The sequence below is a fragment of the Python bivittatus genome, unplaced genomic scaffold, assembly GCF_059951505.1.
Source record: "Python bivittatus isolate LINGU-HERP-01145 unplaced genomic scaffold, Pbiv_v1 ctg000320_np1212, whole genome shotgun sequence".
NCBI classification, from domain to species: domain Eukaryota; kingdom Metazoa; phylum Chordata; class Lepidosauria; order Squamata; family Pythonidae; genus Python; species Python bivittatus.
In genome coordinates, this window is record NW_028277052.1 from 11,135,774 (window position 1) to 11,153,775 (window position 18,002).

Below are 18,002 nucleotides of genomic sequence, written 5' to 3' on the forward strand. Positions count from 1 at the left end.
CAAAAATCCAGTAGTGAAGATCTCCCCATCCCTTCAATAATTAGTTCCACCACCGAACTATTCTTAGCTTGGATTTTTTTTCTGAATATTCAATTGGAATCTGTATTCCTGTAATTTAAGATTATTATCTCTTATCCCATACTCTGGGATGACACAGAACAGGATTTGATTTTCTTGTGCCAAAGCCTTCAGATGTTTGAAAGTGCTATCATATCGCTTCCCATTAATCTTTTCTCAAGGCTAAACATGCCCAGATCCCTCAGCTTCTCCTTGTGAGATATAATTCACATTGATCAACCTCACTGCCCTTCTTTGCACCTATCCCAGTTTCTCTGAATATTTTTTTAAAGTATGGTGTCCAGAACTGGACACAATAGCCTAGTTGGCATCTGACCATTGCAGAAATATTACTTCCTTTGATTTGGAAACTATACATCTATGATGCAGCCTAAAATCACATTTTTAGCAGCCATGTCGTACTGCTGACTTGTGATCAACTACAATTCCAAAATCCTTTGGACACATACTATTATTAAACCAGATATCCTCAATTCTATATGTGTACACCTATTCTTTTTCTTAAGTGAAGAACTTCGTATTTATCTGTATTAAATTTCATTTTGTTATGTTCAACTCACTTCTGTAATTAATCAAGATCATTTTGAAATTTGTTTATGTCTTTTACTTATTCCACTCAATTTCATGTTGTTTGCAAAGTTTATGAAGAGTCCCTCCACCTCTTCATCTAAATCATTAATGAGAATGTTGAAGAATGTTAAGCACAGGGACTGAACCTGATGACACCCAACTTGATACCACATTCCAGTCTGTTGAAGACTGTTGATGAGCATCCCGAGCATGGTTTTCAAGCCAATTGTGGATCCACCAAATACATATGCCATTTATTCTGTGCTGAATTGGCTTGCTAGTCATGGGTGCTTTGTAAAATGCTTTGCTGTTGCCAAGTTACATTATATCCACAGCCTCTCCAATCTATGAAGTTACCCAATCAAAAAATGAAGCAATATTATCATCATTAGCTTTATTGCTTTTGTTAGTTTATATATTTACTGCATACAGTCTATTATTTGATGTCAAAGCCAAGCTTAATTTTTTAAATGGAAAGCAGTATACAAAACTCATAAATAAATTGGAAGAGCTCCTCTGAGTAGATAAATGAGCACCGGTATAGATTTAAAGTAGTGGTCTGAATTATAAGTATCTGTAAACCATCAACAGTCCTAGGGATTTGGTTGTCTATAAACAGCAGCAGCAACAACAACAATCTATAGCATGTTAGACTATAGCTGCTGGTTAGGACATATTCAAAGTCAAGAAATCATTGATCTTGCTGCCTCATGCATGGCAGTGTTTCTGCAGCAGCTTAGCAGCATTTAAACTTTACATGCAGGAGAAGAAAATTTAGAATCAAAAGGGGATTCTAATGTCCCAAATGTCTTCTATGATACAGTATCTTTTGCAGAGAGAAAGAAACTTGGTCAGCTTTACAGATCTTCACAGCAGTTTTGATCCAGCTTTGGCCAAACCAGTAAGAGAAAAACTCCTCCAGAATGTAGAAAGGGTATGAGCAGAAAGGATTTCTACAGGAGGAGCCCAGAAGTCATCTCAGCTCAGATAACAGGGCTCTCTAAACTTATTTCTGGAGGTAAAACAAGAGGGGAAGAATGACTTTTGTGAAGTTCTTTATTTATGGATGATAAAATTCCCGACACGCTATAAACTCAGCACAGTAGCTTCCCAGCCACTTAACCTTTTTTCTTCAGAGTGACCTTGGCCAGGAAAGCCGACCTCAATTACAGACCCAACCAACTGTGTTGCAAACTGACTGCCGGGCACTGCTTGTCTTTCCCCCATGAGTGACCTTGGAAGCTTATACTGACTGCAAAGGACTTTCCAGTCCATCACTAACACAGAGAAAACATAACTTAGCAGGGCATTAACTCTGAAATTCAGTTCCAAAGCCAGACATTGCCATTTGTCTATCAGTCGCTTTGGAAATGTAACTATCCTCCATTCCTCTTTCCAAGAATTACAGACAAAGGTCTCTCTTCCTGGCTCATCACAGCTTGACAAGGAGGTAAGGAGCATGGAGTAGCTTCTTGTACTGTAAACTCATACCAATTGAGTTATATCCACATGCACGGAAACCAAACATAGAAAACTGTCTTTTGGTAGATTGGAATTCATCTAGCTAAGATGTAGGTTCAATTGTTAAAGGCTATGAATGCTTCAAGTAAACATTTCCTCTGCCAAGTGGTGAGGTAGAAGAGGTTGTAACTTAGGAACATCAGCAGAGGGCTCGGGGACTGATTTTAAGGACTGCTTTTTTGTTTAGGTTTCATTAGGGATTTTTTTTAAAGATTAAAGCCATGTAAGCCTAATCACAGGTTTCTTTTTGGTTTCCTACTGAAAATCAGTGGAGGATGCTGCTGCTGGTATTTGATGGTTTTTTGTCAAGTTTCAGAGGTACGACTTTGATGGAATCTGGGGGTTGGAAGGAGGGCTTTGTTAGTTCACGCTATTCTTGCTTAAGAGAAGGGAAAAAAATGTTCAGGTATCATCATGCCTGGCATGCCTTTAGCTGGAAGGCTGTTGGTCTGTGGAATATTGTCAGCGACATATTGCCAATGGCTTTCAGTGCATGTAAAGTCCTGTGGCCTTGATTTGATTCTTCCCACCTGCATGCAGCATCATTTCCCCTTCAGCTCCAGGTTTGATAGCTCTTGTTTAAGCCAGACAATTATCTCTACAGTAACACTTTTCCCAGGCTTTTTAATTTGGAGGGGTGAGAGTCATCCCCCAAACCTGTCATGATGAGTGATCAAGAAACCCCAGAGTTAGCACAGATAGCTGCATTCAGAATACATTTAAAAGTATGATAGAAGCTCAATAACTAACTGGTTTAAGACAATTGGGGGACATTCATAACTGTATGCATTTAAAATGCTTTTTATCCCACTTTTCAATGTTAAAAAAATCCCAAATCAGGGAAGAATTAAAAGCAATTAACAATAAATTAAAAACAATTACAATTAATATTCAACAAAATTTTCTAAAAATAACATGTTTAAAACCATAATCAGCTTCAGAACTAAGATTAATTTGGATAGTAATTTGGTCCAATCTGTTACACAGAGACAAAATTTGTTTGCATGCATACATGTTCACTGCACTTAGATACTATTAAAATCAATGAGTTTTGAGAAAGTCATTATTTAAATTTCAGTAGGTAGAAGCAGTTATTATTTGGTCCAATTCATTCTCAGTAACAACTGCTGAATTTTAATTCCAAAAGAAAGCAACTGAAATTTTCATTTCCATTTTTAAAATTCTGTTATATGGAAGGCTGGCTATATTCCATTGTAGTTGTTGCTGTTTTGCTTGTTTTAGCTAAATCAATTCAACTCAATCTTTTATTCCTGATTATTTATTCTGGTATCTATTCCTCACTGCTCTGATAAATAAATATTTGCCAGATGCAAAGTGAATGTTTTGTAAAAGCATACAGGGGTATCCTACTTAATTTACATAGGAAGAATTATGGAGAAAGCTGTAGTCTACCTTGAACTCTCCTCGTAGGCTAAAACTTTTTATTTTGGAACATTGTTACTATCTCCCAGGATTGATGGGATTTATAGTTAATCCCCAAATCTCAAGAAGATGTGGTCATCACCATGGCCATATCTACTTTCACTGGTGCTTCTTAAATGAAAGAAACTCATCCACCTTTTCCATTTTTTTTAAAAGAGGAGACATGTGGTATGACTGGTCTTGCACTTGTTGATCTGGATCTCTTATGCACTCACTTCGAGTATGACTAAACCAGCATAGAATATTTTCTGCTCATTTTGCTGAGTGGGGCCTACAGCTTTTTCTTTAAGTCCTGTCCTGATCCTGTCAACTCTGCTGACACTTTGCTTTTTGGAAAGACAGGTATAGGGGAGGAAGAGGACTTTATGGGGGGGGGGGGGAGGTACAGGAGTTGAGCTCCATCAAAAAGTGAGTCTCTTACACTCAGGAAGAACTTAGATCTTTGAGGAGTTACTCAAGAGATTTAACTTATTTTCTTTGCTTCGATTTGCAGTTCCATATGCTCCATTCCAATTCAAGGGTTTCAACAACACAAGATTATTTTCTCTAAGGTGTCTGCAAGGTCAGAAAAGGAAATCTTTTAGATCTAACTCAGTATCTCCCAAAACTTGATGAATTTCTTTGCCTTTTTATTAGAATCCGAGAAAAAGAGCATTCCACCGAATTCTTTAGCAACCAACAGCTTTAAGTCAAAGGTTCCCAATGGAAACATTTGATTCTATTATCTCCCAGAAAGAAAGATGATAGATAGATAGACAGAGAGAGAGCGAGAGAGACCCTTTTACTAGAGATTAAAGGAAAATAAAATAGAAAATGATCCCAATGCAACTGAGTACATTATAGATTTCAGCAAACCATAAATCCATCCAAAAGTGCATTTCTCTGAATACCTATGGAGTGCACTGTAAAAGAGTTGCACTTCCTGATATAAATGGGGATTCTGCTAAATGTTGCAGTGCCTGTACATGAGTTATTACTGCAACCAGCATCATATCCAGAACACAGTAAAGCAACAACAACAAAAGCAAACCTCTGCTGTCCATTAAGGTGAAATAAATTAAGTTGCTCAAAACAAGAGAAATGATAATAAAAATGAAAATAAATGTGTTACTCCCAACCCTTCTTTAAAGTTAGAACAGATTTACATTTCCACTAAAGGCATAATTACCATACAATATCACTTAAGAGCCCTGTTCATGCCAGTTCCATGGTGAATTGCTTGTGTGCAATTGCTGTCATGTATGTACATGATGAGATCATGCATCCTCAAAGGAATTATGCTTGGAGTCCCACAAAGCTTAGAGTACTTTCCATGATCACCGCTAGATGTGTTATTTGTAAGAAGATGATTACTTGATATAGAATTTCCCTCTCTAAGGATATACTGATTTTTCTGAAGAAGTGGAGCTTAGAGGTGACCATGTTTACCTCCCAGTCTGATCTTGTTTAGGTGACCAGCATCACTCTGAGGTTCTGTGTTGCCTCTCTTCAACCGGAAGGGGCAAGTCTAATGGGCTGTGAGAATAACACTGAGAGACAGGGGGAAGAGCCCCAGCCTAGACAATGGTCTGGTAAAGGAAATCTGAGTCCAAAACAGGTAGGTAATTTGAGTAAATGTCTCAGAGTTGACTCTCCCTAGTCATCTGGAACATAAAAAGCAGGGAGGGGAGTGGCGCATTCAAACTTGCAAGATTCTGTTACTGTAACCTTATAGTAAAAGTATTCATAATTTTGATTTCCTGGTCTGGACAACCTCAAAAGGCGGACAGCAAGGGAGGGCTTCTGGTTCAGGACTTTGCTTTAACAGTATTAATCTGTCCAGGTGTTCATCTTGTTTAGGAATGATTCTTCCCTCTGCTCCATCTCTTCTCCATCTTGGTTGCCATTGGCAGCTGCTTGTTGTAGCACTGTTGCTCTGTCATCGATCCCAACAAATGCTGGGAAGAGGGACTCAGCCTTGTGAGGGTTAAGGAGTGTAATATTACAAGAGTTGGACTGTAAGGATTCAGGTCTCTTGTGGGGTCCTGTCATCAAGTCAGTCTCTCTCTCTCTCTCTCTCTCTGTCTTAAGGAGGGTCTTACACACAAATGCATCTATGAAAGGCATCTTGAAGGGTGCGCAAATTACATACAAGTACCTGTAATGGCCTTAAGTAATCCAGAGCACTGTTTAAACGCTTTTTGTTTTGTATGCCAGGAATGGATGGAGTCAGCCCCTCCTAATTTCCATAGCAACTAATGTATTTCAAATGGGAAAAGTGGAAGAAAATGGGAAAGGATCAAAGGCCAATTCAGTTAAGTAGCTTGAACAAAAGAGGTCCCTGTAAGTTGGGCTGTTATTGAGTTTTGCAACTCCTTCTCTTAGGCTTGAACATCACATTCTCAAGGTTAGAGAATGCAAGAAATTTCCTACTGGTAATTTCTTAAATATTACAAGCCAACCTGATCTACACCGTCACCTCTCATTTGTTACAATTCGTTTACCATAATTCATATAAGCTGTTGGTCTTAAATTCAATGGGTTCTTATGTAATTTATTTGCTATACTTCTAGACTGCTCAATAACCATGCTCCTCCGGGATCTGGGTTTTTCTTATTGTTGTTCAAGAGTAACCAATCTAACCCTCATTGGAACCATTTATTTTTTTCTGTCAAGAGAGTACATCTTATGAATGTCAGGTTTCAGTGGAGATGCCTGCTCCATCTCTGTTCTTTTGTGCCACCTTTGAAAATTCCACAAGAAGGCAACAGGAAAACAATAGTCCACCTACTTCTCTCTCTTCGCAAAGTAAAGGTCAGTAAGGTGTCCTCTCCTTTGCTCTTCAGATAAAGGTGTGACATGTAAGTGCACCAGGAAAACTAATTAATCCTCGGCATGATAAATGAAATCCTATCCCTATCATGCTGTACTGGAAGTTTTACAATGAATGGCACAGACATCAGACTCCAAATAAAATCTTGGACTTTCTTTCCTTGCACTGAAGATGAAAGTTAAACTGAAAATCTCAGTGGTGCTACAGACCTGCCAACTACGCAACTTAATCCTTCTTAAAATGATCTTTAGCTCTCCTCTCTAAAAAGGTGAAGTTTGGTCCCAGCTGTCAAAAAGTCATGCAATGGGAATTATTATGGCTATGATGAAAAAGCATGTAAAATGGGCAAATGTTAGGCAGAAATATGAAAACACTGTAGGACGAACCCTTACAACATTTCATTAGAACAGGCACATTAGAGTAGGAGGAAAAGAAGACAAAAATAAGCAATCTGAGAGACCATTTCTTACACAGAGGATCTTCAGAACTGTAATGTTTGTGAGATCTAGTTAGAGTTATCTAGTTATCCAGTACTGATTGCCATATTTCTGACTGCAGAAAGGGATATTCCCTATTAACATCAATTACCAGAACTACAAGCTCGTTGAGTATCACTAGACCACCCTACAGCTGAGCAAAACCATAGCTATTCTGGGGTTTGGTTCAGAGGCATGCAGGAACAGGAGAACAAATTATGTGATACACATGCACACACATAGTGTACGCACAGGCACACACGTATATATACACATACATACTCACACACACTCTCTCTCTCTCTCTCCAAGAGGAGAGCATAAAAGCTACAGCTTAAGCATTAATTTGAACTGAATGGGGCCTTGTTAAATTTATTGACATGAAATGAAAAATCCCCAATGTGTTTTTGAACTGTCATGCTACCCAGAGGCAAGAAATTTTAATTAAACCCCCCTCTCTCCTCTAAGCATTCAGTATGATATACAAGGTTTCATTTCAAACACTCATCTTCTGAGTTCTTCCTTCCCAGTGCTATCCTGCATAAACGTCTGGGCTTTCTTTTACTTCAGCTTTCTTGCATATACAAAACATAAATCTGCTAACACATGGCATTAAAGTGTGAAATTGAAACATCACAAAAGATTCTGTTATCCAGGCTGCCTCACTCATAAACCTCATTTAGAGAGCAATTTTCAACAGTATTTGACCATGGCCCTGTAAATCCCCATCCAGAATGCTGACATGCTCAAGAATTCCAGCAGCTACCGGTGGTTTGGTGGTCTTCAGCTCTCCCTGCCAACGGATGCCAAGTAAGAACTTCTGAGAATCTCACTCGTTCACTGCATCTCAGTGAGAAAATGTTCAGTGTACGTATATGAAGGTGAATGCACTGACTGGCTAAAATCTTCACTTTTGTGGGTACAGCAATGGAGTTCAAATCTGCTTAAAAAGGGGATGCAAAAATATTAAAAAAAGAATGCAAACCAAAGTGCCTATTAGGGATGGTTCAGAAGATACATATTAAAGCAAATAACTTGGAAGAAGGCTAACTGACAAATGTGTATAAAAAAATTAACAGACTTACAGAAATGTACATAAACATGCATACATATTTCCAAGCAGATTTTTTAATGAAGAAAAACAAGAAAGTGATACAACCCAACCCAAAGTGGGAACAAAAGAAGAAACGGAGCAAACTTGAAATTGACAAACGTGTGCATCTCTGTTGCCGGTGTCCCCAAGTGTTCAATGATAGTAAATGAAGCAGAATTTGGGGCGCATCCCCAATCCAAGCGTGTCAAAAGTGTTCCAGTCAATTACAACACGTATGTGCAATCCATGGCCATGGGTTTGTATCACCATTTCTGGCCCTAATTCATTCTCCACCAGAACTTCAACTGTGCATCAGCCTTTTGCCTCTGTAACACAGAATTCCTTTTCCAAGCAAGAAAGCCCACTCCTTTTGTGATTTCTCTGTTTGGCCATGCACTCGAACCTCTCTTCCATCTAGTGACCACAAGCAGCTATGAAGCAGCCCCTGGGTAGCACCTACTGACAAGTTAGCCTTAGGCCAGATACCAGTAATCTCTCAGCGTGCCACTGCAGAGAGGGAAAGCAACATTAAAGAGCAGACTGATAGCATTATCCTCTGTACCTGTAGACAGCCCTCTTGTCAGCCTCCAGCTGTGCCTGAGGGTCGATGGGGGTGCTGGGCAGTGGAGCATTGGCTGCTGCCGAGGGTGTGGTGACATGCACTGGCTGTGCTTTCGCCGGCTGCTGTGCTGTGGCTGTCATCTGTTAAGAAAAAACACATGAGAAAAGCAAAACAGTTGAAGGACCAAGGGAATTGAACCCTGAGTAGGCACTGGCATTCCAAGCAGAGCTGGCCACAATCTCAGGATCTCTGAGAGCCTGTTGCAAATATATTGGAGCATTAAGAAAAGTTTCTGTATCCAAGGTGGAAGCATGAGATCTCCAACCTGTGGGAGATTGGGGGGAGGCTGAGAACCCAGTGGAAGGAAGAATAGATATAAACAATCCTCAGATAGAAGGTGAATCTGGTGGCAGATTATCCCATAAATGGCACTACAGCATCTCAGCCCAGGTGGCCATAAACCTGGGAAGAAGCATTTCAAGTCATTCAAGGAGACTCTGCCTTAATGAAGTCATTATAAAGGAAGGTTAGAAATTCTTTTACAGTTTCCAAGGTTCGGTTTTTACCCAAGATTAAGGCATTAAAGATACTTTACTGAAGCCTGTGCAGTTCTTGCCTCCTTGATCAGGGTTGACACTACCTTTCTGTATATGCATCTGTGGAATTGCAATGATGCTAGAAGATGGCTTGCATTTCAGGACTTATATGTGTTGGAGGTCTCACTGCTTCCTCCTTGATCCTTGGAATCTCATATCTTGGGCACAGGTTTCTTTATAAAAATTTCACAAAATGGTGGGAGATCCCAAAACAATCTCCTGCCAGGTCCAAGCAATTATGCCTCCCCACAGCCAAATCAGCTCTAGGAAAAAGGTACTTCCCTGGAGTCTTGTCTAAGTCTGAGCCTTCAGTCTAAAGATATAGAGAATTCCCACTATAGCTTCCTGTCTCACTAGCCTGATTGCTTAAATATAGGCAGCCCGTTTCTCTTCTGTGCATGGTTTTTGCTAAGCTACCGTTGCACCTTAGAGATCATACAATGATCTCCATGTCTAATTCTGTCTGCTGCTAATGCGCCATACGGCCAAGCTGGAAAGACAGATCATGAGCAAAGTCTCCCTACAAATACTTCAATAGGGAGTGCATCTCTATAAGATTGCTTCACAGTGAAATGGGATTCCATGCCTCAGAAGTAGATTAGGAGGTTTAGATGCCCTTCATATATTTTGCAATAAGGAGAGAGAAGTCAGGGTGGTTTTCAAGCTACAACCCTAATCAACTAAGTCTGCCTTGGAGTATTCTGAGCAAGAGGCATTAGCAAGCCAGAGAACCTATCAAGCCGTTTCACCCAAGAACGTCAAGCAAAATATATTCTCAGCCAAGAAGAACAAACTTGTCCTTATGGCGATTTGCGTAGACTATCTAATTCAGGAGTGGGTGTCCTGATGGTCATAGTTCTCATATGATTCCCCACTCCCCTTCCAAATGTTGCTACTGAACAGTCATTTTTAACGTGAGAAAAAGGCCACCTTATTAAAAACACAGAGTGCAACTAGATTAAATAGTCTCAATTCAATTAAATTCAATTACAATCAAATAAAATGCAGTTTTGCCTGACCTGCTCACTTTCTCCTAACCTGTCTGCAGCCTCTGGCATGTCACTCAAGGATCAACAGTGGCTCCCTGTCCATCAAAATTGTGCATTTTTGGCTTAAAGTAGTCTCCTCCACACTTATGTGGGAGTAAGCCCTAGTAAACACCACTGGACAGCTTTCCCTAAACTGATGCCCTCTAGATGTGTTGGTCTCAACTTTCAGAATGTCTTCCTGGGATTGGAAATCCAAAACATCTGGAGAGTCCAGAGTGGGGGAAAACCACAATGAGATATAAAAGTCAGAAAACATGCAGCAGGTTTGGACTTTAATTGCCATTAGTTAGCCAAGAGACGGAGTTAAAATTGCATATTGCAACATCTCAGTTTGGCACCTCCAGTTGTTTTGGTGTTACAGCTCCCAGTATTTCCAACCAGAAGGGCATAATGATGAAGTTAAACTCAATAATAGCTGCACTATTGCAATTTCTTTACATTTGTATTATATTTTCAAATGTAAGATCCAATAGATCTCTTTGCAAGAAATAAAAAAATAAAAGTCCATATCCTTAAAATTACTAAAATACAATATTTATTTATATCAATTTAGGGTGCAATCTTACAGATATTTATTTGGAAGAAAGCTCTACTAGACTTACTAGAAGTTATTTTGGAGTAGACATGCTTAAGGTTTGAATACATGATGATCAAATCATAGGGGGAAAAACAGATCATTGGTTCTCATGATTTTGAAACTGATTGCTCTAAAAAAAAGGCCTTCTCCAACCTAGTATCCTTTAGCGTCAGGGCTCTAACTCCCAAAATTCCCAACCAGCAATGCTATTGCATTCCCAAAGTATCCAAAACATGATGAAAGTTAACAAAGTAGCTTAGTGGCCTCTCAGCCCAAACTACCCCAAAGATTATTGTTATGGGATAAAATTGGAGAAGGGAATACTAAGTATATCATCTTGAACTCCCAGGGAAATGGAGAATACTACAGTAACAAATACATATAATGCCCTCCCAGCTGGATAATTAACGAGATGCTTTGGGTTCATAAAAACAGGTAAGTCAGGGTTGTACCAGAAACTAGGAAACGTACCTTGGTCAGTGTCAATGAGAGAGTATTCTCACTGCAATGCAGGGAAAATGGGCTGAGAACTTCAGAGTGAATGAAAGCAACAGCCTTTAAATAAAATAGCAACAGCCCAAGTGAGGAAGGATAAAAGGAGAGGCTCCAAGTTAAACTCCCCAGAAATTCACGGTGAAAATAGCTTATCTTTATTGTTGGTGGTGTGGACACAGCTATGGAAATTCTAAACAGGATTTTACAAAATCGTATTACATCCACTGCTCGAGACTGAATGCATTTCACAGCAAAGTGACCAGAGGTCTGTGTAATGCAAGAGATTTTGAAGCTTTCAAAAAGATGAGAGGAATGTAAAGCGAGAGTTGATTCATCTGAACATAATGGCCATTGTCATCAGTTAACACAGTTCTGTTCCAAAGCCATGGAACACCTTGCCACTTTTTTCAACCTTAATTAAATCAAAAGGGCGATGCTATGGACTGATCAAAGCACTGGCTTGCTAACTACAACAAGCCTTGCTCCCTCCTTGCATACTTTTCCAAGCCTTTTATAACTCGCAACGCGGCTTTTGGATCTAAGTAACATAACACCAGTCAAATAAATCTAGTATTTATCTCTTTCTTGGGCTCAGAAGTTCTCAACTTATTTTTCCTAAAGTATGTGAAAAGTAGGCATCATAAGTATCATAGTCTATTTAGTATTAAGCATTTATCTATTTACTACATACACAGGTTGCTTCACATGTTAATTCATAATGTGATCTATTTAATTTTGGCTTAGCTGTAAAGTGGTTGGTTATGTTTGATTCAACAAATCATAATTAAACAACCATGATTTAACAAAATGAATCCAGACACACACACACACACACACGTATGCTTTTCTTTATTAAAACTAAGTTAGGCTATTGCACTACTCTATGTGCCTTTAAAAACAATTTGCAATATAATTCATATGATTTCATGTCTTCTATCTATATCTGACCTTTTTTGACCAATCAACATCCTCTAGGTAGCTTAAGTTCAGAGTCAAAATGAACAAATATAACAAAACAGTGCATCAGAAGTTAAGAATTTATGGCAGCTTAAAAAAAAAAGAAATTAATATTTTAAAACCTAGGAAGGTTAAATGATATTTGGTATACAGTTGTGACAAAGTGATGGTGCCTTCTGGAAAGAAGCAATCAACAAGTGAAGCGCTGCCAAAATGAAGTGCTGCCTTATTTGCCCAAAGCGGTCTATTTCAAACTGAGCTGCATAGCCAGGACCCTAAGAAAAATGCTTTCTCACATCCATAGGATATATTGACATTCTGAGTGTTAACTATTTATACTCACTTCTGATTAAAATCTCTATTGTAAAATATAGATTTACAAATAACATCTCATATTTAAATTTTGCCGGGTCTGGATGCTCTCCAACGTGTAGCTACTTTGGAGTAGGCTACATAGAAGTCAAGAGAACCTACTGCTGAATACACAGGTTTGCCCTATGTAGCAGTATGCTCAGATGTTTCTCTTCAGAACTTTGTACAACATCAGAAATAGACACAGAAACTCTTCAGAACATCATACACAGCATACAAAAAGCTGAAGAGGAGCCTACACATGTGGGGAGTTTGGGGGCAGGACTTGCAAGTGAAGGCCCCCCGCCCCCCAATCTTTCATGCATGAATAGGGCTTGAATACAGCTTGTTTTGACAGTAATGTGGGCCTCACCACCAAACATCACCCATGAGAAATTGGAAAAGATGTTGTACATTTAATGCCACTGTTCCTGTCCACTACTTATTCCTTAAACAGAATGGCAGGGTAAGAACTTTACTTAAAACAACAACAAAAAAAAGAGCTTTGATTTATTATTAAAAAAAGCGAAGAACAAGATTTTTATGCAGATTTCCAATTTTTAAAAGGCGGATTCTCCTGTGCATTGGAAGAGATTATGCTCAATATTACTGGCCCTAAGCAGAACCAGATTATTAAAGCAGTTACTCTGATCTCAGAGGATGTTGTTCCCATTGCTTATTCTTTATTTTCATAAATCCAGTCCTTTTCCCCCTCTTTTTTCTGTCAGTCAGTTCTGTTGCATTTGAAAAGCTCTGTCAAGCTGCATTTCAATTGGACAGAAAAAGAAAAAGAAAAAGAAAAAGAAAAGAAAAGAGAAGGAGAAAAGAGAAAAGAGAAAAGAGAAAAGAGAAAAAAGAGAAAAGAGAAAAGAGAAAAGAGAAAAGGAAAGAATGTTTATGCTAAAATACAAGACGCTGGTGCCAGCTTTTCTGTGTGTGTAAAACAGAGTCCTTTTAGCAGTCGGCCACAAAGGATGCATTTCTAAGGATTGCTAGAGGCAATCTGGATTTAAAGGCAATTTAGTCTAGTTCCTACATCTATGCCAACCATTTGCAGGGTTTTCTCCCTTTTAGTCCAGATTGCAAGCGTCTTGATTGAAGGAGGAGCAACTAAGTGAGGGCCCAAACCCAAAACACAATAGTACTGCAAAAGCAGCTATATAATGCTATATTTTGTATCTCTGCTAGGGTATTTGCTGGTGCCCTGACTCAGAATAATGACAGCCAAGAAAATCTTAGCAAAGAACTAGTGTCTTCCCTTCTCTTTTCTCCTTCCATTGCAGTGGAGACCAGCTGCCTCCATTTTTTCATCCAGGGCCTCCTTTATCTTCCAAACTCCTGATCTGGTTTCTTTGTTAGGAGAAGGAAAGGGCATTGCAAAGAAGTCAAGAGAAAGAGACTCATAGCTCTTAGGGAAAGAACTTTATAAATACATATAAATAATATAAAAAGGTGGCATGTGCCCCTGTCCTCTCATCCATTACACAATTTCAGCCTTTTATTCTTGTTCAGGAACATTTCTAACAGAGATGGCAGCAAAGTGTATGTTCAGGTAATATCCATTTCAAGGACTCATAAAGTCCATCTCAAGGAAGAGGTGAACTTGACAAAACCAAATTTGTGCTCTGATTTGGATTCATATCTGAAAAGGATTTCTCAGAGAAGAATTTCTGGCTTAACCCACCACAGGGCCACATGAAAGCCAACTGATGCCTTAAGCACAGCCCAACAACAGTGCCCCACAACAGAAGCAAACAGCTCACTCTATGAGACAGAAAAAAATATATCTAATGACACCTTCAAACCAAACTTTTAAACTTTAGTCACTCCCCATGTCAAAGAAAACCTTTTTTTAATAATAATAAAATCAAACATAGCAGATAAGGGCAATTACAAAATATTGACTATGGCAGTGAAAGAGTTAAGGGTGTGATTTTGTGTGTGCATGCACGCGCATGCGCGTGCTTTCAAGTCAATATTGACTCTTGGTGACTGCTTGGACAAGGCCCTGCTGTTTTCATTGGCAAGGTTTTTCAGAAGTGGTTTGCCCTTGCCTTCTTCTTCCTAGGGCTGAGAGAGAGGGATTGGCCCAAGGTCACCAGCTGGCTTTGTGTCTAAGGCAGAACTAGAACTCCCAGTCTCTCGGTTTCTAGCCTGATGCCTTCACCACTATGCCAAACTGACTCTAAGGGCATGATAGCTAACTGAAAAAACTCTGTGGTTCCCCCCCCCCGCCCCGATCCCTTCCCTTGGTGCCCAAAGCACATGCTGATTATGCTTAATGGATAATCCAGGGCTGACACCATGCCCCCTCCACTTCCTATTCTTCATTGGATGTGCTCACCCTTCCCATTTTTCTGAACTAAGTAGATGTTCTCCAGACATGGAGATTGGGTCTCTCCCTCCCTTTAGAACCACACTTGAAGAAAAGATTTCAGCCTTTTGGGAGCTGTAGTTTTTTCCTTACATGGACAAGGAAATTCAGGGAGTTGGGGCCATTTGAGTAAGCAGTGGTTGAAGAGATCATGGAACAGTTTATTCTGAGGATCAGGAAAGCTGGCTGGGGAGGAAGAAACAGATGATATCCAACTGTATTGACATTGGTCTGGCACTGAAAAAACTAATGTGCAGAGTTTCCAATATTTTCCCCTACATTTTTCATTCTGTTTGATGAAAGGCTATCTCTGAGCCAATTGGTTGGATACAGTGGGGGCGGGGTGGGGGCTCTTGTCTGCCATAATGTCACATTTCATTTTTATCAGTCTTTTCCCACTACCCTCTTTTGCAAAATTAGGGGAAAAAACCCCAACAGTCTGACTTTGGTGAGAAAGACTGACAATGATGAAGCTCTTCTGTTGTCAAAAATGTCTTTCAATTCCCCATAGTTGTTAACTACATTTCCCTGCTGCCCCTTCTGTCTCTAGTTTCAGCTGCCTAAGCAAGAAAAGAAGTCACTCTCCAGGAATAACTAATGGGAACTGTATCGGCATTTTGTAAAGCGCCATGTCTGTTCAACTCCAAGCACTTGAGCTGGGGTGGGCTGATGGGGAAGGAAGGAACCAAGCGGTGCAGCGAAGCGAGCAGACAATGACGGAGAAGTTCCGAAAAGCCATAAAAGCCCCCACCAAGGTATCATTTGTGCAAAGTGACCTTTCTCGCCGGAGGGAGTGATTTAAGAGATGAGGATAAAGAGGCCCATGTGCCTTGCAGAGGAGTCTCATCATCAAAGATTTCACTCCTTGACAAGGTGGCAAAACCACCTCTGCATTGTTGAGCACAGCACCTTTGCCGTGTCTCTCAGAGAGACTAAAGTGTTGCAAATGGGGATTCGCTCTCTCTTTAGTATTCTTCAACCTGCTGTCCTCCTGATATGTTGGAACCACAACTCCATTCTCAGCCAGCAACCTGTGTAGCTTGGGAATTCTAGGAGTTGTAGTCTGAAACATATGAAAGGCCCAGGTTGGGCAATCAAATATAGAATTAGACTAGGACTCTGTTTAGCATTTAGTGTTGATGCCAATTAGCAGTGGCTGTCCAGAATTTTAAGAAGGGTTTTTTCCCAGCCGTGTCTTGAGAAGCCAAAGACTAAATTTGGGTCTTCTGTGTACAGGGTCAACAGCATATGGTACTTCTTTTTGTATGCAGATATTTCCAGCTTCTATAGCGTCTAGCCATGATTCACTGACTCTCATGTTTCATTGACCCTAACTGCTGCATTTTAAGTGAAGTACTAGTGAAGCAAACATAGTTGATGTTCTAGTTTCCAATTTTGAGAAATCAGAAATAGCTAGTGGGAGGCAGGCATGCACAATTCAGCAAAAGAAAACTTCAGTTGGTTTTACGGGTTGTATTAGACGATATTTGTTCTGTTGATTTGTCTTGCATTTTTTTTAATCCAGCAAATTTTTTGCAGCTGTTTACCTTCATAAACCTTCCTAACATATGGAGCCTTTTTTAGCCAATTCCCCTGATCTACATATTTTTAAAGTTAATTTTGCCCCAAGAAAGTCTTTATTTTTAATGCTTATTAAGATAACTACCATTCTATGGAATATAAAAGTTTAAACTGTTGGCTGTTTGTTTCTAGCTCTTCTCCATAATTTTCTGTCTTCTTCTGCAAGAATAAGTAAAGGACGTGGCACCTTAAAGTTTAAAAAATATATATTGTCACAGATGACTTATGGATCACAATCTATTTCATCAAATGCAAGGAGAGCATGATAATCCATGAAAGCTTCTGATATAATACATTACTTAGTCTTTTAACTGGCACAGGACTCTATTATGTCACAGAGAAGGAACCTGTCATTCTTAACCACACCTATTGTAACAGGTCTGCCTACAAATGCCTTCATGAAGTTAATACTTCTAATGTCCCTAAACCATTTTATTATTTTATTTTATTTACAAAAGTAAGGATTGGAGTAGGATCAGGAAGCAACTAGGAGGCAAACCACCTCCTAGAAGCTTCCTGCTCCCTAACCCACAAGCTTCTGACACATGGCCCAAACTGACCTTAGACTGAACCCCTGAAACTCTGAAGGGGCCCTTGCACACTTAGGAAACTTGAAGCCTTCCATCATGATTTTAACTTCATCTGGGCAAGCAGACATCTCTGGAGGGCTTGAATGCATGGGTAGTTTGTTGAAAGTGATGGGCAGAAGGAAGAGTTGAGTAGCCAAATAGCTTTGTAACTCCCCCACAATCCAATAAAGCTTAAAAATGGGAAGGAAAAAAAAAAAAAGGAATACAAAATGATCAGCAGAGGTAATTTGCTGAGGTAAAAGACAATGGGCTTTTTATTTAGACTTGCCTCAGGAATCTTTAAGGGAACATTTAAGTTAAGAGAGAAAATTTGATAGAAGTGAACTTGTCAGTTAAAAGCTTCCATGAGGATTCTGAGTGACTCAGAGCTATTAATATATAGTTCCTTCTGAATCTGCAAAGCAAACGAGAACATGGCTAAAATCAAAAAAGCAGAATTGTGCAGAGAACAGGTTTTTTAAAAAAAAAAACACGGAGAGATGGTATGTTAATACCAAGTCACTGTGTCGATTTAATAGGTGTGTTCAGAAAGAAACCAATCAATAAGATTTCATTTCACTCCCACCTAGGAGAAATCCTTTGAGATTACTAAACAAATACACACACACACACAGACACTAAGAATCTGTGCCTGCTTGCTTCCTTACATTATTTTTGTCCTTCTTACTTAACTTATTTAAGATACTAAATCAAGATGGAGCCTCCTCAAAGAAGTTTGGAAAAACATGTTTATAATAATAAGTATAAAGTATAAATTGACTGAAGTGACAGCCTAAGACATTTTGCATAATAACAGCTATAAAAGCTCCAACTTATAAAGTGAGGATCCATTCATTTGAAAGCAGATGGGAACATCCAATGGCCATTTAAAAGCCGC

The 18,002-nt window shown here is 39.4% G+C and overlaps 1 protein-coding gene across 3 annotated transcripts in view; it reads right to left on the minus strand.

Moving 5' to 3' along the window:
• The window catches only part of PKNOX2 (PBX/knotted 1 homeobox 2), a 268,356-nt gene that overhangs the window by 64,680 nt on the left and 185,674 nt on the right, over positions 1-18,002 (minus strand). For all 3 annotated transcript variants that reach the window (XR_015795849.1, XM_088139092.1, XM_088139091.1), the window contains one exon: positions 8,556-8,695. Coding sequence is in view for 2 of the 3 variants with exons in the window: in XM_088139092.1 (XP_087995218.1) it covers positions 8,556-8,695 (140 nt within the window). In the remaining variant the exon portion in view is untranslated. Of the gene's footprint in view, positions 1-8,555; positions 8,696-18,002 lie in introns of those variants that run through there.